Source organism: Peromyscus californicus, unplaced genomic scaffold (genome assembly GCF_007827085.1).
Source record: "Peromyscus californicus insignis strain IS unplaced genomic scaffold, ASM782708v3 Scaffold_10__1_contigs__length_136768540, whole genome shotgun sequence".
Classification (NCBI taxonomy): Eukaryota; Metazoa; Chordata; class Mammalia; order Rodentia; family Cricetidae; genus Peromyscus; species Peromyscus californicus.
The window spans coordinates 13,695,356-13,721,544 of NW_026294391.1; the positions used below are offsets into that span (position 1 = coordinate 13,695,356).

The following is a 26,189-nucleotide window of genomic DNA, read 5'->3' on the forward strand; positions in this document are numbered from 1 at the left end:
TAGAGTAATCCCTTTATGGCCACAGGGGCTCTATTCCAGAACATGCCCCTTCCCTACACATACATACATATATATCAAAATCTACAGATGTTCACTAATGCTAAAACACAATATTATGCACAGCCTCACTATACATCATTTCTAGATTGCTTATAATGGGTAATTGATATAAATGCTATGCAAATACAGAATTTGTTAAATGGTGATTAGGAATAATGACAAAAAAAATGAAACCAAAATATATTCAGTTCAAATTAAAATTGTTTTGTTGTGAATATTTTCAAGCCTTGCTTGGTGGAATCTGTGGGTGTCAGGCCTATATATGTGGAGGGGTACCTACATAAGCCATCTACAAAAGATTTGCTATAGATTTAAGAAAATGCATGATTTGAAAATGATGAGACAGAAAAAGATGATTCAGAAATGATTATACTTACAACAAACAAAAGAGACTTTAGGCCTCAAACTGTCAGAATACATAAAAAGGGGGCCAATTAACTGGGATGATTTAGTGATAATATGTATGCATAAAACTGGCCACAAATGGAGAAAGAGGTAACAATACTGTAATAGTATGAAGGGTCAATAACCTACTCTTATTCATGGACAGAATGTTCACATAGATGCTCAAGATGGAAATAGTAGACTTGACCAATACTACAGACTGGAGGGACCTGATGGACCTAAAATCATTCCACTCAGATCAGTAGAATACATATTCTTCTCAAGTGCCCATTAGAACATTCTCCAGGATAGACTACATTCCAGGTCACAAAGGGAATTTTAATTAATCTAAGAAGATTAAAATCACATTAATTATGTTTTCAACCACAATGTGTTCAAACTTGAAATTAATAGCAGAACCATAACTGAAAATTTACAAATGTGGAAAAGATATACATTCTTGAACAAATGAGTCAAAGAAGAAATTATTCTTAAGAATTATTCATTTGTTAAGTTTATGTGTTTCACTTGCATGTGTGTCTATTCACCATGAAGACCAGAAGAGGGCAATAGATCTTCTGGAACTGGAGTTACAGACAGTTGTTAGCTGCCATGTGGGTACTGGGAACCAAAGTCAGGTCCTCTGTAAGAGTAACAAGCATCCTTAACCACTGAGCAATCTCTCTAGGCCCTCAAAGAAGAAAATTTTTAGTATTTAGAAATAGTCACAAACCTAAACCACAAAAAAGCCCAGGGCCAAATGGATCTACTGGTAAATTCTACCATACATTTAAGGAATTGACTTTGATCCTTCTGAAACTCTTGCCCAAAACTGAAAAGGAAGGAACAATTACAAATTCAATTCATGAGATCAAAGTTCTTGATGCTAACCAAACAATGATAATATAAAATAAATATCAACACATAAGGCAATATCCCCAGTTAATATAGATGTAAAAAAATTCTCAACAAAAAATCATCAAATAAAAATCGATAGCACATTAAAAGAATGATACACCATGACCAAATGGGATTTATCCCTATGATAAAAGGATAACTCAAAATATACAAATCAATAAATATCATGCACATTAATAGAATGAGGTATACTAATTACGATATCAACACCTGCAAAATTGGGCTTTCATCAGTAAATCTCTCAAGAAACTAGAAATAGAAGGAAATTACTTTGGCAAAATGAAATCCTTGTAAGCCCACAACTAACATCATTCTTAATGGGAAAATAGGGAAAGCTTTTCCTGGAAGGCAAGGTTGTCTGTTCCTACCACTCTTAGTTAATAGAGCAGTAGACATCCTGTATTAGATTACCAGGTGACAAAAAGAAAATTTGAAAGAAGCAAGTAAAACCATCTCTGTTTGCAGATAACATGAGATCTTGTATGTAGAAATTTCTAACTACTACTACACAAACATATAGAGAAATAATAGGAAAAAATGAACTCTGTAAAGTTACAAGATATAAAATTAAACATTGATCTGGGCATGGAGGCACATGCCCTTAATCTCAGCACTTGGGAAGCTGAGACATAAGGATGGATACACAGTGAGTTCAGGCCAGCCTGTAGTACACAGTGATACCTTGTCTCAAAAAAATCAAATAAATAAAATTCAACCTACAAAATGAGTACTCTTTCTACATACTAACAATGAAATTCATTAAAAGGGGAGTAAGTCAAACTAATTTGTGCTGATGTCAAGAACAAAATATTTAAAGACAAAATACAGATAAGAAAGTGAGATTTATGCCCCGCAGTGGTACACGCCTTTAATCCCAGCACTCGGGAGGGCAGAGGCAGGCGAATCTTTAAGTTCGAGGCCAGTCTGGTCTAAAGAGAGAGTTCCAGGACAGCCAGGGCTACACAGAGAAACCCTGTCTCAAAACAAACAAACAAATAAATAAGTGAGATTTACACACTAAAGACAACAAAATATTAATGAAAGAAGCTACAAGTAAAAGATAAAAGCACTCTATGTTAAAGCATTTTGTGCTCATGTACAGAAGATTTAATGTCAAAATGCCTACACTACCTGCTCTAGTTTGTTTTCTATAACTGTTTTAACTACCATGACCAAAAGCAACTTAGGGACGAAAGGGTCTATTTTACTTCAGCTTACAGTTCACAGTGCCAATCACAATCCATTATCAAAGGAAGTCAGGGCAGGAACCTAGAAATAGGAGCTGCAGAGGCCACGGGGGTGGGGGGGGGGGTGGGGGGTGCTGCTTACTGTCTTGCTCCTTGTGGCTTGCTCAGCCTGCTTTCTTCTAGAACCCAGGACCACCAGCTTAATAGTAACATGAGAGCTGGGCTTTCTCACATCAATAATCATTCAAGAAAATGCCCCACAGGCCAATCTGAGGGAGCCATTTTCTTAACTGATGTTTTCTCTTCCCAAATGACCCTAACTTGTAGAACACTAACTAATACACTACCAAAGCAAGGGATTGCAATCCCTGTTAAAGTTTAATAACACATTTTACAGAAATAGAAAAATATATAAAATTCATAATGACTCACCCAGGGCCCTGAATACAAAAAGAAAGAAAGAGAGAGAGAGAGAGAGAGAGGGAGGGAGGGAGGGAGGGAGGGAGGGAGGGAGGGAGGGAGGGAGGGAGGGAGGAAGGAAGGAAGGAAGGAAAGAAAGAAAGAAAGAAAGAAAGATAGAAAGAAAGAAAGAAAGAAAAAAAAAACATACATTTATTGTGGCACTATTCATAACAGTCAAATTATAGAATCATCCTCGATGGCCATCAACAGATAAATGGATTAAGAAAATGTGGCATATATCCAATGTAATTTTATTCAGCTACAAATAAGACAAAATTATATAATTTGTAGGAAAATAAATGAATCTGGAGATAGTTAAGTGAAACACGATATGCCTGAATGAAAATGTTATTATGAAATCCATTATTGTGTACAATATGCTAATAAAAATGAGAAAAGAAAAGAAAAGCTGGTAGCATCATATATCTCAGTTTCAAGTTATGCTACAAAACAGTAGTTATGGTACTATGACAGTGGCATAAAAGCAGACATGCACAGAGATGAACCAATATTTAGAAGCCCAAAAACAAACACAGTGACTTTTGACAATGGTATCAAGAAGACACATTGGAGAAATTGGAGAAACGACAGTCTCTTCTATCAAATGAGGCCTAAAAACTATAAATCTTTTGCATAACAAAAGAAACAGAATGAAAGAGCAGCAAGAAGAATGGGTAAGAATATGTGCAAATGATTTCTCTGTTACACGATCCAAAATACATAAGGAACTTAACAGCAAATAGCTTTATTTGAAATGGCTCAAACTGGGATGTATAGTAAAGTTCCAGGCCAGCCTGAGCAACTAGCAAAAACTTTTCTCATTTAAAAAACAACCCAGGCTAAGAATATGAGTAGACATTTCTCCAAAGAAGACATACAAGCATTATGAAAACATGGAGGAGATGACTAATCATAGTAAAAAAAAATAAGAAAGTAGGCACTGGTGAGAATGTAGAGAATCCTGAACACTTGTACACTCTTGGAGAGAATACAAAAGGAACACAACATGGTGGTATATCATAGACCATGACTACATATGATCCAGAAATCCAACTTTCAGCTGTTAATTCAGAAGAACTGAAACCAGAATCTTGAAGAGATACTTGCCTTCCCATGTTCATTATAGCACTATTCACAATAAACAAGACTCAGAAACAATGTAAATGCTCATCAGTGGGTATATAAATAAGGAAAATTTGATATACTACACCATGGAATGTTATTCTGAAAGAAATTGACATAGGTGAATATGGAAGACCTTAAGCTAAATGAAATAATAATCCAGTCACAGAAGGGGAAATACTGCATGATTGCATTTACATGAGGTATCTAAAATAGCCAGAATTATAGAATGGTGGATACCAGGGAAAGGGATGGAAATGAGAAGCTTCTGTTCCACAGGCACAACATTGTGCCTATATAAGATGAATACCTTTCTATAGCTGGGCTGTGGTGGCACACGCCTTTAATCCCAGCACTCAGAAGGCAGAGACAGGTGGATCTCTGTGAATTCGAGGCCAGCCAGGTGTACAGAGCAAGTTCCAGAACACCCAGGGCTACACAGAGAAACCCTGTCTTGAAAAACCAAAATCCAAAAAGAAAAAACAAAAATAAATACCTTTCTAGAGATCCACTATACATGGTTCCTGCTGTTTATATATTTTCCACTTCAATTTGTTCCAAGTATAGATCTTAAATGTTCTCATTACAATAAAAAGTTAGATGAATGTAAAATTTTAACAAGACATAGGAATATTGCCATGGTTTGTATCTTAAGTGTCCCCCAAAGGCTTATGTATTAAAGAACTATTCCCTGGTTTGGTGCTATTAGAAGGTGGTGAAAACTTTAAGAGTTAGGGTCTGGTGGGAGGTCCTTGTATCATTGAAGGGATGTCAAAAGGGAGTTGTGGGGCCCTGATCTCTTTCCTTCCCTCCTTCATTCTTCTCCCCTCACCTCCTTCTCTTCCTCTTATACATTCAGGTAACACACACACACACACACACACACACACACACACACACACACACACACACACACATATATCCTGGCCATGAGATAAATGGGTTTTATCCACCAAGAGCTACCTCTGTAGTGTGTCACCATTGGTCTAAAGCAACAGGACCAACGAATATGGATGGAACTCCTAAAACTGTGACCCAAATAAACATTTGCTCTCTGTAATTTGATTTTCCCATGCATGTCTTATGAAAGCTGATTATCACAAATATACTTTCTGAATTGAAAGATTAAAAAGTAAAGATTAAAAAACATCAGTGTCCTTATTTTATACTCAAACGTTACCTAGAAGGCACAATCCAGTTTGAAGAGGCAACTACTTATAATGACTCCCAGACCCTTCTAATACAGAACATTTTTAGTTAAAAACACACCAGGTCATAAAAGCTGCATACTAATATATACCTCAGTAACTAGTATCAGTCATTTGGAGAAACGGATTCAGGTGTCAGCTGAATGAAAATAGAGAAGAGGGTTACTAGGTTTGGCTTTCTTGGATGATGAAACTAAGATGGGGCTCCCTGATACTAAGCCTTTCAATAGTTAAAAAATAATCTTTGAGCTTTTTTACTCCAGACAGTAGAGGAAAAACTAAAATGTGTGGTTCCCATATGGCTCAGTAATAATCACAACCAGTCCCTTAAAGAGTCTGATGAAATATGTACAGGGAAAAGAAAAGGGGGCCCTGTGAAAATTGTACAGGGTGGGGGGGTTGACATAAACATGAGGCCAGAGAGAGAACTCAAGAGTACAATTTTACTTTACAGGACCAAACTAGAAACCTTTAGGTGTGTTACTTATATTCATGTAAAATACCAGCCAATCCATCAAAAGAAAATTTTAAGCACTCACTAGTGATTTATAGTTAATACTTAGTGAACTGGAATGTGGCAACTGGAACTACTTAAATATTTATTGACTTCTGAAATGCAATTAAATTGGTACACACAGGGAATTAACAGTAGTATCACGGTCCTTTAGAGAACGTTATGTTACCCATTGAATTGGCCTGTCTGTCTAGGTAGTAAATCATGTTTTTGTTTAATATACTAGATAAGCATATCTCATTCAACCGAAGAGACTGGCCAACTTCAGATAGAAGCCATTTATACAATACACACATGGGAAGCCACAGTCACAATGAAATTATGCGGGTGTGGGAGAGAAACATGGAAGTGGGAAGAGACAAGGGATGAGACAAGGGCTGACAAGGGAGAGGAAGAAGTTCTGTAGGATCCAGAAACCTAAAGGGTTTTTCTTTAGCTTAAAAGACAAAGTTTTCTTTCTCCAAAAGATACCGCCACACCACATCACACATCTCTGTCTGTCAGCCTATCTCTGACTCTCTGTCTGTCTCAGTCTTTCCTCCTCTCAACACACAGAAAATCTAGTCTGTAGATTAAGTAAAGACAAATCTATACTTTCAAAAGCACAAATTTTTTTATCAGTTTCTGTAAAGCATAATAATAAATGTTAAGAGCAAGGAAGAGAAAAGACCAGACTGCAGATAAACAATGTAGTAAAACATGTCCTTTTTATGTTGCTCCTCATCTAGTTCTGGGTATATAGGCCCTGGGCTCCACCCCTGGCACCATAAAAAACATCATCATTTAATAAATAGAAAAAGTACTGACTGAGAAAGAACATGGTAAGCATCTGAGGAAAAGTAGAGAAAGCTTGCAGGACTTAGTGGAAGACAGAGTCAAATGATGGCACATAGAATACAAGAAGTATTCTTTGTGATGGCCCTCAAATTAGGGGGAATTTAGTTAGGTAGGCAGGATTAGCAATGTATTTGAGATACCATGATGAGCAAAGCATTCAGCATGTTCAGGAAATTGTGTGCTGTCACATTTGGGGCTAGCAATAGCTAGCAATGACTATGGGAAATAATAATGGAATGTTGTGAAGGCAGATCAATAGGTGCCAGCTTGCAGTAGAAGGTGTATACTATGGGACAATCCAAAGCCCTGGCTTGGTGGAGAGTGCTTCTCATTAGTGGGAGGAGCAAGAGGAACACAGGCCAGCAAATTCCGAGTGCTAGAAATGGTGCTCAGGCAGGGGTCAGTGTTGCTCAGTGTGTCTGGCCTTCCTGTAAGACTTCTCCATGTGAGGTGGTTTAGGTTATGATTCTAGGAGGAATTTGGCGAAAAGTGGTGTGCAAGGCACTGCTGGGAGCCTGGAATCACAAGAAGCATGGAAGAGAAAAGGGACAACATTGGGAGTGGTAGGAGCGGGAGGCTGAGATACACTATTTCAACAAGTTCTGAATGTCAGAGCTAAGAACTGCAGAGACCAACCACTGAGTCCAGCTTCCCTGTTGTCCAGACAAGGGTCACTACAGTTCTCAAATACAGGAAGTGACTTATAGGATACATTAAAAAGGGGTGAGCCTAGAAACAGGGAAACCAGCCAGCAGTCCAAAAATCCAGACATAAAGTAACAAGGGCTTGAGGGAGGGTGGGAGGAGCGAGAGCTGAAAGGGCTATTTTGAAGGAAGAAAGACTTGACAGGATGTGATAATTAACCTGATATAGGGATGAGTAAGTGGTGACTCCAAGATTTCAATCTAACTGAGTGGGAGGTGAAGAGGCCAAGGACTAAGGCAGTTTTGTAAGGAGACGATAACACGTTCCGTTTTAGACAGATTGAGGCTTACAGGGGGAAAAAAAGAAATAATATTTTTTCACTGCTCTTTCTTGAGTGAAAGACAAGTGATTTAAAAAGTATAAACTTTAATTCATGGTAACTTTAGGATGGATGGGGGGTGCAGAGAGACAGAGACAGCATGCAGGGACTAAACTCAGATTCTTGATTCATAGGGAGGAATGTGAAAACAGTGAGAGGGTGGAGAAACAAGGCCACTCAGGGCCACAGAAACCATGCTGACAACAGGATTTGGGGGACAATCAAGCCAAAATAGTACAGTGGAAACAATGCCAATGGTAAAAGAAATTAAGGGTTGGTTAATAATTACAGATAATCACTGTTTTTAAACGGAGGTAGCCCTCTGTATACTGATAAAGAAAGACCTCCAGGATAGAAAAACAAAAGGCACAGAAGACTGTTTCACTATGCCACCTTTTGTGTAAGAAGCAAAATAAAAAATATTCACATTTGCGTGTGTATATATAGAGATAGTCAAAAAAAGGTACAATAAAAATAAATTCAGCTGGAGAAATAAAACTAGAGATGTAGGAGATTAAAATGATCAGGAAATAATTCTTTGCCTTTTCATAGTAAGCAGCTTTCAAGCCATGTGGAGAAAGAACATTGAAGACAGAAGAAATCATAGTAAATTTGGCCTTCAACTAGACAGCAGTTAAAGTCACATTGGAGAGGAACAGGAAGACACAGGCAAGAAGAAAATAGACCCACTGAACACACACATATGTATATGAGCCCACACAAGGTACATAAGGAACTGGTTGGTAACAGCAGTTGACTCTGGGAAGAAAACGTAGGTGGTTTAGGGATAGGGATGAAGTGAGATGCATCTGTTTATATTTTTGAATTTTTGGTCCATGAACATTTACCACTCCTCCAAGATAAAAATTTAAACACGTAAACTGCCCCAGGAAGAATACAGGGAATGTGGAGGAAGGAAGCGAAGGCAGGGAGGAATCGGTGATCTTTCAGTTCATATCTGTTGGCAAAAAGAATAGATCTGTAGGGACCAAGAGGGCCAAACCCAGTGTTTGTTTGAGAACCAGCGGGAGCACTAGGAAGAACAGGAACTCTCAAAACAGATCAATCAAGTTTTGAATACTAACTCTGCCAGTTACTGATTGGGTGAATTTTGGCAAGTTAATTAAACCTTTCTGCCTCCATGTCTGTATCTTAGAATAGGGACATTACTAAGTACCTCTCATGAACTGCACTTGTTTTCCTGAGTGTCTAATCTGTGTTTTAAATGACCTTCCCAGGAAAGCTTTAAAATGGTCTGTGAGACTCAGCTTTGTCTAATGTTACGATGCTAACAACAACAGAGTCACAGCATAGTAAACAGTGGGATTAGAAAGAGAATATGAAATATAAAAATGGGATCTCTGAAACAAAACTGTAAGGTATAATGAATGAGACAAGCATAGGATTTGGAGTCAGTTAAAGGTGGGTTCAGATTCTAACTCTAATCTGCTTTATTTTAAGAACAATGCTTTGCCTCTCTGGACCTCACTTTTTTCATCTGTGAAATAGGAGCAGTATGACTTAATTTATGACGGTGATGACATTATAATGAATATCCATGCATAATTTCAAGAACACAAAAGATACTTACTTAATGGCAACTTTGATCATCTCCAGCCCAGAGTTAAGGCTCCCAAGCACATAAAAACTGCAATGCCAATTTCCTATTGTGAATTTCCATTCTCTTGCCCTTTCAAACCAGCCTTCAATACATAAAAGCACATCAGCTAGCCCTTTGATTTTTCAAGCACCTATGAGGTCACCCAAAGAATTCTCTCCTGCCCTTTGAACCTTTAATTCCTTCTCAAATGATTTACTGGCTGTCTGGCCTCTAAATGACCATGCTAACAGCAACGTCTTTCCTATCCGAGGTTCTGTCTCTTTGATAACTAAGGTGCCCCCAGACAGGGCTTACCATTCTCACACCCTTAGAAACAAGCTTCCAAGAAAATTTAGAAATAAGGAGCATGGTAATATTATTCAAATCTCCCACAAATGTATGCAAATATCAAATCATTTCCTAGTTAAGAATGCTCTAATTACTTGTACTTCTTTCATACTTACAACAGATTCTGATAGGGATACACACTTCTTGGGGTCCCTTGACAGTCCAGTTCTGAAAGTTCCGAGCAAGCAGAACACACTCTGCAGCAGTAGACTGGTCAGTAGCTAAGCACTAATGCTGTTGCTGTGCTGTCCCTGTGAATTTTAACACTGCTTCTTAACCTGTCCCCGTAGTGCCCTAAGATAACCTGGCCGTCACACAGACAAGAACCAATGACATTAAAGGAGGAGAGGAGAGGAAGTCAGCTCCTTCTTTCCTTTCTTGGTATTCTCAGCTTTGAGTGAAACAGTGAGAAAAGGAATGTCATGGTCAAATAACGAAGACACTTAAGGCATTATGTATAAATACCAGACAGTGACTCACAACTTAAGGCCAGTGAAATAGAACACGTTAGGGCTTGTCTAAGCAAAAGTGAAAACACACACACATACACACATGCACGCACACACGCACTGATTTAAAGTCATCCCATTTCAGCTGAAGGAATAAAGTACTTGAATCAAGCACAAAAATTACTCTATGCACTCTGAACACAGAGTAACAAGTGGAATGGCTGTTGTGTTACGAGTCTCACAGCAACACTTCCCAACAGCATGATGAATGTTATAATCATCACACCCGAATGCCAACCTTGGGACCACAGCTTCCATAGACAAGCCAGGCAACCAGGAGACAGCCCCTTTCCTCCACCACTGCCATCCCTCTTCACACCTTAAGCTGCACTGGAGGGGTCCTTCTTAACTTCCCTCACCACCATTATTTTCATGTCTTCCTTCCATCTGTAGCTAATATGTGGGCTTGAGGTTCACCACAGCTGCGTGGGGAAGTTGGTCATTTCCACCAGAAGCAGTCTGGGGCGATGCCCTGGAGACAGAGCTGGTGCTCTGCAGTGGTTAGACCTAACAGACAAAGGCAAAGAAACGTGCAAGCAGAGGACTGCAGTGGAAGAGGTATCAGGATGGGGGTGACAAAGGGCAGAATTTCCCAGTGAGGAACTTAAGAACAGAGACGATACCATTCTGCCTGAAAACCTGGAACCTAGTGGGAATACTAGAAATAAAAAGTAAGACCAGAGTCTAAAGAAGAAAGATCTATAATACCCGGCAAAAGTAATTTGGCCTCTGTCCTACAGGCAGTGGGAAAGTATTAAATAATTTCAAGTGAGCGCAATGATCAAAGGGTGGAAAACCATTCAAGGAGGCAACTACACTATTGTAGTTGTTCCTCAAGAAGGAAGCTCCATTCTAGAACAGGAGGAAAAAGATGGGGAGAAGAGAAAAGAGAGAGGCAAAAGAAAAGGGGAAGAGAAGAGCCAGTGTAGGGCAAAACTTGATTGTCAAGGGCCTGTTCCAGATCACCATCACTTACAGGCTTAAACTAAACTTCAGCCTTAAATTAGGGCTCCAGCCTAGGGAGCTAGAGATAGAAGCGCCTCACCTGGGATTTAGCAGTGGCCATTAACCCCCTGGTCCTTGATTCCTTTGGCTTTTATTAGGTGCTGGAAAGGGAAAGTCTGTAACTCAAACCCTATTGTAGCTGAAAAGGACTAAGAGCCAAACCTTCCTTGAGCAGATACAGCACGTACAGGGCCTGAGCAGGCCTCAGAACACTGCACATTTCTCAAGCTGAGGGCATGGAGAAAACATGAAAATTACATATTGAGCCCTTTACGTCCAGAGAAGGAGAGTTACCCTCCCATCCCAGCTCCTACAGCAGAGCAGTCAGCAAGCTAGCTCTTGTAAAAGCCAAGCACTCAAGCAATCTTTCCCATAAAAAAAGGCTCCCCAGCAGCTAGGCATTTGGATGGATTTTAAATAGAAATTACAAGTTATTTCACCTGGTCAGAGAGAAGAGGCAAATTAAAGAACCTACATGCCCATTAACCTTACAGCCAACCAGTGTCATTCCATCTACAAAGAGATGGGATGTGGATTTAGACTAACTTCCACAGTACAAGCATCTCTACAAAGTCCTGAATTTAGTTTCTTAAGATACAGAAAAGCAGATGATGCTGCACAATAGTAGTAATGATCTAGAAAGTCAGTCCATGGAGTATGGGAAGCAGAAGAGATAGACTGGTTCTCAAATTGGCACATAAATTGAATCTTTCCAAAGCATTCCATTAAGGAATGTCCATAAAGGACATTAGTGCTATCATTACCCACTCCAAATTTGTAAAAGTTTCAATGATAAAGTAATGTTTTCTAGCCAGATTTACAGCAAAAGAGGTTGTGAAATGAATCCCTATCTCCTCTCCATTTTAGGGTGGTAAGGATACCACTTAAGACAATGAAATCACATAGAAGTTTAACAATATTTTTAAAGGCCATATTTAAGAACTGTTACTATTGTAGAAACATAAACAATGATATTCACAGATTAATAATACCATGCCAGGCAGAGAGGATAACACTTTTAACAATGAAAATGGAGCAGAAACTTGAAACTCCAGTGGTCTGAGGTTTCCCTCACCAAGCCACCACATTTTGTTTTACATAGACAGAAAACAATCATTAAACATCTTGGCGAAGTAAACTGATGGTTTTTTAGCAGCCTCAATCCATTTTATCATGCCCATCTGAGGTTTGGCATTTTGACAGTTTCTTCTATTTTTTGTTTGATTTTTTCCCCCATTTTCTCATCCCTTGAAAGTTCTGTTTATATAAAAGGAACTCCAGCTAGCAACACCTCCACTGACCAGGCATCCTGCAGATTGGAGACGATAACAAGACAAAGCTAGGGAAGCTCATTAAATCACAAAGCAGGCCAGTTTCCCATGTCTTTGGGGCATAAGACTGTCTGGCAATTAACTAATTTACACAACAATCAATAGATTAGCAAATTGTGTGTTGACCATAGTATTCCTAACAGAATGACCTGTTATTTTAACTGATTAGACCCCTGAGTAAACAAATATAAACAAACCCCTTTCTCTTTGTCCCCACCTAACTACTAGGCTACCTAACTTGATGGACCCATAAACAGTGTCAGAAGATCCAAAACTAAACATCCCCATCTTCTACATTTGAAATGTAGACACTACCTCTGATTCCTACTACTTCTGCTTCTTTTCTTTGGTAGTATACATTATCACTAACCTCCGGTAACTTGATAACATACAAGTCAGCACATGGCCACAGTTTCAAAGTGTCCATTCCTATCTACTGCTCAGTTTAGGTCTCTCCTCAGGCAAAAAGTTATGTGACTGGTAGTATACTAGATGCTCATTTTAAATAGGTTAATTCTGCTTGGCCTTTAGGACAGTCATTCCTTGTCCTACCAGAACCAACTCTCTTCTACCCCCCAAGACTAAGTATCACGTAACCCTCAGGTCCTGCTTCAATTATTACTTTTCCCACATAAACAAACTTCAGTAAATTTGTCATCTCTTTGAGAATCCAAAGATCAGGTCTACTATGGTGGTCATCTTTTGAATTCTGTAGTTTAGGGGTAGGCACTCTGCAAAGTGCTCAACAAATCTGTGTTGACTGGTAGTAGATTGATTGATTGATTGACTGATTGAAGAGTCTTAATTGAGAGTTGTTAGGAAAACCAAGCAAGATTTAACATAGCCTTTTAAAGCTCCAGCCATTTGGACATGAGTCAGAAATCACGTCTTGTCTTTTTCAACCTCTGGCACAGATCTCATACTAAAGCTGCCCTACCACTTCGTGCACATTTGGTAACCTCAAATGTTTTATTTGGTAAGTTCAAAATTCTTTAACAAGAATTTCAGCTTAATAAGGATACCTAGGAAATATTCAATTTCCTTTTTCAATCATACATACCCCTGGTATTTATATGAAATAAAGGACAAAGAAAATCATCTTCTCTACTGGAACAACCATGCCAGTTTATTTTATTTTACTCCTGAGGTTATAATTTAATTATATTCTTCCTCTAAAGCCTCCCATATACTGCTTCCTGCTCTCCTTCAAATTCCTGGATTCTTTACTCACTAATTGTTATTGACCATGCAAATCTGATCATTTTCCCTTGAAAATTAGGGACCCTAGACAGGAGGAGGAAAATCACTTGCTCAAGGTTCATAAATCAGGAGCAGAGGGAAGACTAAGGCTCAGGTTTTCTGAAGGTTGCAGATGGAGCTGTAGTTCAGAAGTGAAGAGTTTTTGAAAAGCCCAGGCCTGGGGTATGGCTCAGTTGGTAGACCTTAGCATGCCTACTGCCCTAGGTTCTATCCCCAGCACTGCCAGGGGAGAAAAAAAAAGAACACACAAGAAAAACAACCCACAAAACACTTCAAGTCTTTTGAATCCTAGCACAATTTCCTTACCCTGATCTGAGATTGAAAACATAAACCTTCCTTTGACCCTAACCCCTGAGGAGCAATTATTGACAACATTACCAATTTCTTCATTAAGTTTCACTTCTCATCCCTCCTCTTTCTCCCATCCATTTCTATTTATTTTTGCTCTTTCCTTAACTTATACAGGCATGGCATTATAAAAAAGAAACTGAGATTTGGAATCAGACAGAAGTTGGACTGCCAGAGGTTTAGCTCAGTGGTAGAGAGCTTCCTCACATACACAAAGGCCTGAATTCTATCCCCAGCACTGCCAAAAACAAAAGGAATGGTGAAAATTAGAATAATATCGTGGTGGCACTGTGGCTGAAACCCTCTACTACTAAGCTACACCTCTGCCTCCCAAATTAAGTTCCAAGGCCAGCTCTCCCACTTAACATGCAATTTTGAGTTTGTCACTTAACTTCTCTTGGGTCTGAATCCCTTTATTTGCATAACTGGGACATCAATATCCACCTCAAAGAACTACCATAAATATTAAATGAGAATGCATGCAAACACCTAAAAACAGATGTATTTGTTCTCGATGTTTCTGATCCCTCCATGTGTAGGCTCTGACCACCCTTTGCGTTCAACAGATTGCTGAAAACCAGCCCAAACTGCAGGCCCTGCCCTCTGTAAATATCTGGACGTATCTGGATCCTTGCCTGAACCATTTTTCAGCCTATGGTCTTGACCTCCCTTGATTAACTATTTAAATTAAGAAAACCCTGAAGTCACAGTCAATTCCTCCAAAGAACATGAGTCAGCTCTGACACACACTCACCCCTGCGTAGTCAAAACATCATCACTCATACTCTCAATTAGAGAGAGATGCCATTAAAAGCTACTTGCCTGTGGAAGTTCTGGGGGAGACTTTTACTTAAACACACAGAAAAAGAAATGGAAAGCAGCAAGACAGCCCAACAAAGACAAGGCTTTAGCTTGTCATAGTGTCATAAGCAAAGATGAGGCTGTAGCCACGAGTCTCTAACCCTTTTCCTGAATAACTAGTCAAACCAGCTTTACTTCTAGCTCTACCTCATCTTACCTCCAACCCCCTCTTTTCAAAAGAAAAATCAGTTCCTGATAGAACGTGAAAGACAATATAGGAGAACCATTCACAACTTTCCTGCCAGGGCCTTATGGGAAGAGAAAACCCAAACAGCTAGAAATCTGTTGGGTGGCATTAGAATGAGGGCCAGAAGATACCTCAAAGAATCTGTTCTTCCGCAGGCTTAACCCTTGATCCTGTCAAATGAATCCTACCTCCCACATTCCTTAGAGATGTAACATTAAAAGACTTGAGTGAAAGTTAACAGACCATGCCATCTCTGAGAACACACCAGGAAATAGGCACTTCTGTAAAATAGGAAGCGGTAGTGTGGAGAAAAGCAGGGTACTGGAAGAGCTGCCTGCTGTCAGTCATCCTTCATGTTTCCACAAGCAGAACAAGAAAGGCCTTCCATAAAGGAGAAGCTTGCTCCATGGAGGTTCTTACGAAAAATAGGATGGCACAAAAAGGTGAAGGAACATGCCAAGATTACTCAGAAAATTGCTAAGCTTCTATAAGTAACGGGAGGTGGTGACACAAGATGTGTCCTTAACTCAGACAAGACAGAGAAAGATGAAGTGTGCGAAATCTTCCCTCTGTTTCTACCAGAATTTACCGAATGATTTCAAACTTACTAGCCTCATCTGGCTTCTCTCATCTCCTACCAGAAGCACATGTGAGCCATGACAGACAGAGCTGGTCTAGCAAAGTAGAAGAGCTCACTGTAACCACAGGGGGAAGTTGGTTTTTGGATAGAGGGAAGGGCAGTCAATGAACAAAGGGCCCACGGCACTTGAATGAGAGAGTCCAGAGTATAAGCGTTAAAGAACCAGTGCTTGTGGGTGCAGGCTGGGAAGCGAGGACTTGACATGAAATAAAGAGAGCCTAGATGAATGAAAAATGAGTCTTGTTCTCCAAGGAAGTGCTCATTCTGTCACAGGGCACAGTTGCAGACTCACACTGAAAGAGGAGGGTGTGGAAGTGAAGTGCAGGGGAGGGCTTAGAAATTACTCTGAGAGCGCAAGTCATCTTGATCATTGCCACTTCAGTGCCCCAGCAGCATGGCTCTGCCCAAATAAACATGCCAGTGTGATGTGAGGAAGAAACAGATTACCTCTTGCAAAACTAACATATATGACCAGTTTTCCACTGAAGGTGCCTACGGGACATGAAGACACAAATTTTACTTCATCCCAGTCCTTAGAGCAGAATCTTTTTTTTTTTTTTACTTTTTTTAAGAATTTTTTTTATTCATTTTTACATACCAACCACAGATCCCCCTCTCATCTCTCCTCCAGCTCCCCCGCCCCCGCCACTCTTCTTCCCTAACCTTCATCCCCTCCTCCAAAAGGGTAGGGGCTCCCATGGGGAGTCAGCAGAGCTTGGTATATTCAGGTGAGGCAGGCCCAAGCCCCTCCCCCTGCATCAAGGCCAAGGAAGGTGTCCCACCATAGGGAATAGGCTCCCAAAGGCCCGCTAATGCACTTGGGATAGATCCTGATCCCACTACCAGGGGGGCCTTAAGCAGATCAAGCTACACAACTATCTCCCTTGTGCAGAGGGCCTAGTCTGGTCCCATGGAGACTCCACAGCTGTTGGTCTAAAGTTCGTGAGTTCCTATGAGCTTGTTTCAATTTGTCTCTGTAGATTTCCCCATCATGATCTTGACACCCCACCCCACCCCGTGCCACCACTGCCTTGCTCACAGAATCCCTCTTCTCTTTCTTCGATTGGACTCCCAGAGCTCAGCCTGGTGCTTGGCTGTGGATCTCTGCATCTGCTTCCATCAGTTACTGGATGAAGGCTCTATGGTGACAGTTAGGGTATTCACCAATCTGATTACAGGGGAAGGCCAGTTCAGGGATCCTCTCCACTATTGCTAGTAGTCTAAGCTGGGGTCATCCTTGTGGATTCCTAAGAACTTCCCTAGCACCAGGTTTCTCCCTATCCCCATGATGTCTCCCTCTATCATGATATCTCTTACAACTGCTCTCCCACTCCATCCCTCCCCCAGCTCGACCATGTTCCCTCACATTCTCATCCCTCCTCCCTTCTCCTCTATTGCCCCCTCCATCCCCAGTTTACTCATGGAGATCTCATCTGTAGAATATAATCTTTAGCTGGGAGAATTTGTATTTCAATTGACTCATCAATGACCTAATTAAAGTCTGTCAGAAATAAATATTTTAGGGAGCAGCAGGAAACAAACAAAATATTTGGCTCTATAGATGCTAAGTGAAAATTATCTCATTATGAATATGCCCAGCATAAAACGGTTGCAAGAAAATGCTTAGGAAAACCTGAAGTTCATTTTTCAGGGAAATATAACACACATCTGGTCCCAGTATTCAGGGTATGAGCACATCAGGCACTGATGGCAACAGAAATCCCAAAGTCACCCACATCTGTGTAGTAGAACTATCTAGAGTGCATTTCTATAACTTACAGATGTTTTCTGAGAATACCTTGTTGTGTAAATAAGCATCATGGAGCTCTGAATACCATTTCTTATAGACAAATATTATACAGTATGGTTATGTAGAATAATTTTATTGGTCATAAACTATGGATTAAATAGGTCTCTCTAGAATTATTCTGAATGAGCCTAACTACAATTAATTGTCAAGTCACTGTGGACATGTTTTCTAGACTTCATCTCTCTTTCCCTTAGACCCATCATGCTCCAAAAATGAGGATCAAGCCCTACTCCAATCCTCTCCCTGGTCTATGCTGTAGGAGTAAAGAAAGGCATTTTCCCTGATCAGGTAATAAATGGTGAAATGTGAGGAGATAGATTTTTAAAAGCCTGTGAATGTAAGCCTCCAGCAGGAGTGATTATTTATTAGATGCTACTTCCTCCTCTGTAATTTAATGATATCTTTTTTTAGACATATATGCTCTATGAAGGCAAGTCTTATGCCTTCTGTCTCCTCTCCCACGGAGTGTCTTTCTCAGGGCTGCTCTGGGCTAGAAGCAGGGGAAATTCCACATTAATTGTAAGAGATAAAACTTGTCATTCACCGGCAATGGTCGAGAGACAGCCCGAACTGACCTACTCTGGTGATGGGATGGCCAAACACCCTAATTGTTGTGCTAGAAACCTCATCCAACTACTGAGGGATCTGGATGCAGAGATCCATGACTAGGCCCTGGGTGGATCTCTGGGAGTCCAATCAACGAGAATGAGGAGGGTTTATATGAGCGAGAATTGTTGAGACCAAGGTTGGATAAAGCACAGGGACAAATAGCCAAATGAATGGAAACACATGAACTATGAACCAATGGCTGAGGGGTCCACACTGGATCAGGCCCTCCGAATGGGTGAGACAGTTGATTGGCTTGATCTGTTTGGGAGGCATCCAGGCAGTGGGACCAGATCTTGTGCTCATTGCATGAGTTGGCTGTTTGAAACCTGGGGCCTATGCAGGATTGTTTGGCTTGGCCTGGGAGGAGGGGACTAGACCTACCTGGACTGAGTCTACCAGGTTGACCTCAGTCTGTGGGGAAGGCTTTGCCCTGGAGGAGATGGGAATGGGGGGGGGCGTTGGGGGGAAGGTGAGGGGGACGGGAGGGGGGAGAACAAGGGAATCCGTGACCGATATGTAGAACTGAATTGTATTGCAAAATAAATTAAAATAAATTAAAAAAAAAAAAAAAACTTGTCATTCAAAAATGTCTTATATGTGGCTAGGGAGATGGCTCAGTGGGTAAAGTGTTTGTTGTATAAACACGAGGAGCCATGTTCAGATTCCTAGCACCCACATAGAACCCAGGTGGGGTGATGTATACCTATAACGCCAGAACTGGGGCAGGGGCAGGAAGAGGCAGATCCCAGAGGTTCAAAGGCCAAGGAATCCAGACAATAAAAGAGTTCTAGGTTCAGAGATCCTGTCTCAAAAAACATAATGAAAGCAACAGAGGAAAAAAAATCCAAGCCGGGCGGTGGTGGCGCACGCCTTTAATCCCAGCACTCGGGAGGCAGAGCCAGGTGGATCTCTGTGAGTTCGAGGCCAGCCTGGTCTCCAAAGCGAGTTCCAGGAAAGGCGCAAAGCTACACAGAGAAACCCTGTCTCGAAAAACCAAAAAAAAAAAAAAAAAAGAAAAAGAAAAAAATCCAATATCTGCCTCTGACCTCCACATACACTCAAGCGCGTGCGCGCGCGCGCGCGCGCACACACACACACACACACACACACACACACACACTTCATATGGCTTTCCTCCATGCTTATGTAAAGACCTGGGACAAGTATGGATTACCAGAAGCATAGTACTTCCTTCAACTAATAGACATGGACACAGAGCCTTCTTGTGATTTGGCCACCAGATAAACCTAGTCATCCTCAGCTATATCTTCTTTTAATAATATTTTATGAGTGTGTGTGTGTGAGCATGTGCATGAGTGCATGTGCATATAGGAGCCTGTGGAGGTCAGAAGAAGGTTGATCCCTTGGAACTGTTATAGTTTTGAGCTGCCATGTGGACAATGGAAATCAAAGCAATGTCTTCTGCAAAACCAGTAAGCCCTCTTAACTACTGAGTCATCTCTCCAGGCCCCCTCAGCTATGTTTAAAAAGAAATGGTCTGTAGATGTAGCACAATGGTAGAATGCAAGCTTACCGTGGAAAAGGCCCTGGATGCAATTCTCAGCACAAAAAGTCTCAATTTTGATAACTCTCTCCAGTTACCAAATTCTGTTGTGGGTTCCATAACTTAAGAAAGCCTCAAGGAGTAGGGATGTAGCTCAGCAGTAGAGCACTTGTTTACCAGGCACAATGCCCTAGGTTTGATCTTGAGCACCAGAAATTGGGAAAGAAAGAGAAAGAGACAGAGACAGAGAGAACACAATGGACAAGGTGGAGTGAATCCAGAGTGGGAAGAGTAACCTTGGATCCCATAAGAGTTGAAAGAATACATAAATCTTATTCTTGAAAGTACAGAGGAGGCTGAATCTCGGACCCCATAAGAAAAGTTGAAAAAGCACATGAATTTTTTTTTCATTCTCTCATGGGTTTTTTTTTAAATCAGAGGAAGCACCATTGTTCTGTATGGTCCAAGCTTGTAGAGCTTAGCCCCATGGATGATAGGCAAGAAGAAGAAATGTTTGCAATTCGACATAGGGAAAAACTGTCCACAGCTAAAACCTGATAGCCGTGAACTAGGCAGGCTTAAATATGTACATGCTTCCCCAGGATCAGTGGAGAACATAATCAGAGACATTCCACTGCAGGTTCCTTAATGATCTTAAGCTAGGTGACTTCCAAAGGCTTTGAGACTGTCTCTAGGTCCCCAGCAGGAGCATTAGCAGTTCATCAGCCCAGAGTTAAGCATGTCCTTTGGTGAATGGTGGCAGTGGGCACTGAGAGCCTCTGATCTCTTCTGCTCTTCATTAACTGCTCACAGATAGCTCAGCACGTTTTCCTCTGGTTGGAAGAAGATTCACTATAAATACAATTGTGTCCTCTCATGATAATTGCCCCATAACTAGTAGTCTCTGTCCAAAACTGTCTCTTTTCTCTTTAAAGAAATTCCTGGGGAGGGATCTGGGAAAAGCAAGGGGGAAACATTTTAACTGTTTAAAGAACAATGCTCAAGTGTCTTCCAGCTGGAGTTATTGTCTTTGGGGTTTTGGAGAGGGAAAACACTGTGACAGGCATGGCCCCTTTTCCTTCAGGGAACAAACATGTGGTTATCAGCAGGGTGCTGGGTATACATGACAGACCTAAAATCCTACATATGCAAGTTACATATAACAGGGCCTAAAAGCCTACGTATGCAAAGGGTTAACCAAGCTTTACGAGACATACTATGCAATCTTCTTGTTCTGCCTTCCTCTTCTAGCCTTAGGTTTCTATTCCATGACAGAAGTCATGGAACTGAAGCAGTAGGTAGCTGTGTGGACTCTGGTGGGAAACATCAGTGAGGGATTCACATAAGTAATCAGGATGTATTAATCTCCTATAATCCATACCCTGTGAAGATACCTTGGGGACTGTCAGGCCCTTGATGGGGGTGGGGCTAGGTCTGACCTGTAACACAGCTGAAAAGATCTGAAAAGTATATCATTGCTCATATAACCCCTGCATGAACAAGAGCTCAAAGTCACAGCCAAATTTACCTCCAGTCACAAGAAAACTTCAATCTGGTCATTTGGGACCTCTTTTAAAGTTTCAACACCCTCTTTTTTTGTGTGTCTAGAAATAAGGGCAGAGTGGGAGGCAGTGGAGCTTACAAAGAACTTAAAGAGCAGGCCCTGCCTTTGTACAAGGTCAAGGATAGCAACGAGTTTATCAAATCCATTCTCACAGCCTCTGTGAGAATGAAGATGAGGCAGGTATGCCTACTGTCCCTCTGCAAATAGTGACTCAGATCTAACGGGGTAAAATGACAGAGGGATACTCATGTACGTTATGTAGGTATTCACCCGATGACTCCTCTCTTACTGCACTCTGCTTTATTAGAGAACAGTAACTAGGCCCCGCTTGCCTCACTGTGCCAAATTGAGACACCTACCTACCAAAAAAACAGGCCAGAAAAAGAGCAACTATGTAAGGCGAGCACAATCTTCTGGGCTGTCCTTTTCACCCTAGTCTTCCTCCTCCTGTCCCTGAATCCTGACACTGGTCCCCACCCTTTCTTTTCTATATGCTCATTTTACTTCAAGGCACATGGTTAAGAACTTGAAATGAACACAGGAACCTTAGGCTCCAGTTCAGTTTTTCCCTCCTTCTATCTCTTCCATTCCCCCATACCCACACACACAGGAAGGATACTGCTTGAGTCTCTGAGGCCTCTAAGAAGTCCTATATGATACAGATTCATTGGTGCCAGACTTTGCAAAGTTCACTTATCCCCTGCAAACAATCTTTTTCCAAATGCAGGATATCAACTTCATGGATGACTGTCTATACTATAGACAAGAACCCTTACACAATAAAACAGACACACCTGGTTAGAAGAGAACCCCCATCCCATTCCACAACACCCTCCCTGGTCTAGTATGAGAAGCTAGGCAAACAATGTTAAATTGCCAGGACCACTCCCTATTCATCTTCTTTCATTTATCATGGCTTCAGTAGTACTGCCATAGCATATGGAAAATCATAAACTTGCCATAATCAATAGAATGGGCTTCAACTTACTGCCTTATTCTTGCCACTTGATTATCAACAGATAGCTCTACAAGCCTCCATAAATCAGGCAGCTGCATTCTACACATCTGGGAAACCATAACAGCTAGTTCCACTAATGATTTTCCCAACCTGATCATTTTCTAATCTAAAGGTCTGTCCATGACAAATAGAAAGTAATCTCTCATATTCCATGCCTTCTCCTCCTATCAATCACCTTTTCTCAAATGTCTCCATCTCCTCCTTGCTGTCTCTACCTTTCCCAAGCAGGTGCAACACATCATTCTAACCCCAAACTACTTTTATATTTCCCTAGTACCAAAGGAGATCTGCTGTCATTTTGAATCATGGCTCTTGGCTCTTCTGTCTTTCACAAGCCTAAATTATTCAGTTACCAAACAGTCTTTCCCCACCTCCTAGATCCCAGACTTCATTAGTTTATACATAAAATACAATCATCAGGGAAGACTTCATGGCATGGAAAACGTTACTGGAGTTAGAGGCTGAGACGACTAGATATACCCCTGGAAGTGAACAGTCAATGTTTCTCACAAGGTGTAGTGCTCCCAGAAGAACTGAGAGTCGGTTTTTCCATCAGATGCTCTGTAACCTTCCCTGACTATCTCACAGTGAGGTTGTGATGGGCTGATGACATAAGGGATAAGAAGCACACTATGCACAGTAGCATCAGATGCAAATGAAACGGCCATCCTCCTTACCATACAGCAGTTCTGGTGAAGAGTGGCAGGGCTATGACAATGGGTTCACTACCAAACCATCAGAGTGTCATTTAAAGACCGCCCACTTCAAATTCACTTTAGACCCAGGAAAGGCAAGTGGTATTCCCAGGATTCCAGAACAAAGACTGCCAAGGCAAGGGTTCGAATCCAGATACTTTTCACTTACCAATTCAATTCTATTTCTAGCCCAAACCCACCAGTGGATGCAGCCTTGTGGGGAGAAAGCTGTATTATTCTGAAGCATAAAAGGAAACGCACTAAAGTAGAAAAAAAGTGAGATTAATGAAATGTCTCGTGAAATGAAATGTAACAGACATGCACTAAAGTAGAAAAAGGCTGAAATGAAAAAAATTGAAAATGGGATTAATGAAACGTATCTTGCTAAGAAAAAAAGAAGCAGGCAAATATCATACTGAAAAAAAAAATACCCCCTTTATGTAACATCCTGGCTAACCCAGTTATACCTGGCTTTTACTCTAAGTAGCTAGGCTGTTTGAGAGGAATGAGTAAACTGATTTTACCTCCTGCATATCCGTGCATGTAATAATGAACCTTCATATAATAGGGGCCAAGTGTACATTCAGCAGAAAGGGAATCATTAAAAGGCACCCTGCCTCTCCGCACACGAGGCACTTCCTCAACAGTGTGGCCAAGAAAACCCTCATCTATCCTCAAATAATCCCCAAGCCAGACCACAAATTGCTGGCTGCCCCATACTTAGTAACACCCCCTGCCATGCTCCTACGGGCTCACAAAATAGTTCAGGACCACAGCAACAAGCACTCTCGGAGGTGCCTGGCAGGTTGGGTCAGCCTGGACAAAGCAGAAAAATGACCTCTCCGGGGCAGGTTGTCTAGGCAGACTGGAAATTCTGTGGGCGGCCCGAGGAGGAAAAGAAAGGGAGGAACTGCCGGACTACTGAGGACTGCCTATCCCATTGTGACCTTGGTGGAAAGAGAGGGGAAGAGGAGGAGTTTGATTAGAAGACATTCTTCAAGGCTCGGATACCCTTCTCCAATGAGGCTGTTTGATGGTAGTTTTGTTTAAAAGAGAGAGAGAAAAAAAAAAGAAGTAGTAGTTTGCTCCAGAGAACACCGAGGGAAGTCTTAGAGGGAGGGATGTGAGGGTGGATCACAAAGACATCTGTCTCCGTCTGGTTAGAAATACTAGATGGAGAGCGCCTGGTTTGAGGAGGCTAAAGATCCTCTCGAGGTCCCTGCCAATACCTCCAAAATGTTGCCTCAATACACCTCAGACAGCCGGAGCTGACTAGTTCACACATGAGTAACACTTCAGCATTTCCCCAACACCTGAAGAACAACCACATAAGTTAGCTAGTGAGCCATTCCGATGCAGGGAGAAAGCAACATGGGTTATTATGGACGGGGGGGGGGGGGGGGGGGGGGGGGGGGCGGGGAGTAATTCCCAGGCCCAGCTGCTATGTTAACAACATGGAAAAAAAGGAATCCCTATAGCCACATTTGTTACCTAAAAAAAAAAAAAAAAAAAAAAAAGCTACATCTTCCTACCTCCCGCCAAAACCGCCATCTACGATCTCAACTGCAGTTTGAGTGGTTTGGAAGAGCTAGGGAGCTATCTGAGTGTGTAAGGGAAACGAAAACAACAAGAAAAATGGGCCAAAGTTCAGGAAGTCCCTCCACCTGGCAATCTCGTGCTTCAAGGTGAGCCGTCTTACAAGTCACTCTTCCAGTAACAGCCCCCATTGCCCCCATCCTCCACCCTCACTCCCACTCAAGACGCCTGGGTTTGGAGGTTCCCGAACTCTCGGGAGTGCTTCTCTCCCCTGGCCTCTAGCTGCAACTTGGTTCCAGCTGATCACAGACTCCTAAATCAAACCAACCCTAGTGGCCGCTTCAGCACAGCTGTGCTCCACGGCACAAAAGTTCCCTCCACATTTCTCAGCGTGCAAGAAATCTCGCCGGCGCGGGGCAGTGCTCGGGAGGGAGGGAAAGGCCGAGTGAAACCGGCAGCCGCGGCAGCAACGCCCCGACGCTGAACGGGCGTGTGAGCGTCCGGCTGTGGGACGAGAAACTGAGAAAAGCCAGCAATGCCTCATTCCCCCCCCCCCCCCCCAGCTCGGCGCCAGACCCTCAGCCCAGCAACCTGCCTCAGGCGGGACAGCCCCGGGGAGAGCAGAGAGAGCCAGCGCCGAGCCCCGCCGCCCCAACCCTCAGCCCCTCGCTGTCCTGCGGGGCGCAGGGGCCTCCGAGGCAAGGAGAACCCCCAGCAGCCGCCATTTCCTGCAGCCCACACTGAGGTGAGTGGCCTCCTCGTCGTGGGGGGAGCGGGGCTGCCCCGGTGCCCCGCGAGGGTGACTGCGCGCAAAGCTCCGGCAGGGCCGGGTGGTTCGGATCCCATCGTCCGGGCACACTTTAGCTGCAGCCTGCTCCCGGCCGCCCGACCCACCTCGGTGCGGCTGCAGCCCCTCGGGGGCTCGGGCTGGCCAGGTCGCGAAAGTGGGGCTGAGGCCCGCACCCGCGCACTCCGCGCACCCGCTAGCCCATTCAAAGTTGGACGCCGGGAGGAGCGAGCCACCGCTCCTTACCTTCGACACCGTGAGCGGCTCGCAGTGCTCCAAGCCCCCCTTCAGGGTGAAGCCCCAGGGCGCCCCCCCTTGCAGCTGCACCGGGACGTACTGGAAGGACCCCGGCCGGCTCTCCATCCTCGGCTCGGCTGGGCAGGCGCCGCCGGGCTCCTTTTCCGCGGGGGCTACGGAGCCTCCGCCCCCAGCAGCTCCGCCACCATCGTCCTCCAGCGCCGCGCCGCGCCGCCCCGCTCCGCCTACTTTCCCGGCTGGAGACGCTCAGGCAGCTAGTGAGCCCTAGGAGGAAATGACACGGAGCTGGAGAGAGGGGGAGGGTGGGGGAAGGAGAAGGGGGAAAAAAGAAAAGAAGGAAAGAGAGGCGGAGGGATGGTGCTTAATGGACAAGAAAACGGAGCAATGGGGAGGGGCAGTCACTGGGACCTCGCCTATAGGATCGCTGAGGAGTGGGAGCAAGGCGAGGCCTCACATCAATTGTTACATTGTTTCATTCAAGTAGGCCCCCTCTTTGGTCCTCCTCTTTACCACGGAGCTACCCGCTCCTCCTTCAGTCCAAGCAAACCGAGGTGAAAGTCAGTGTGCATGGCCCTCGTGGCCGAGTGCACTTTTCTCATTAGT

At 42.6% G+C, this 26,189-nt stretch overlaps 1 protein-coding gene across 1 annotated transcript in view; it reads right to left on the reverse strand.

The window, feature by feature from the left end:
• Shroom4 (shroom family member 4) overlaps window positions 1–25,850 on the reverse strand; it is a 209,228-nt gene extending 183,378 nt beyond the window's left edge. The window contains exon 1 of the mRNA XM_052750606.1: window positions 25,575–25,850. Coding sequence (XP_052606566.1) covers window positions 25,575–25,691 — 117 coding nt within the window. The 5' untranslated portion in view covers window positions 25,692–25,850. The remainder of the gene's footprint in view (window positions 1–25,574) is intronic.
• Window positions 25,851–26,189: the final 339 nt, after the last annotated feature.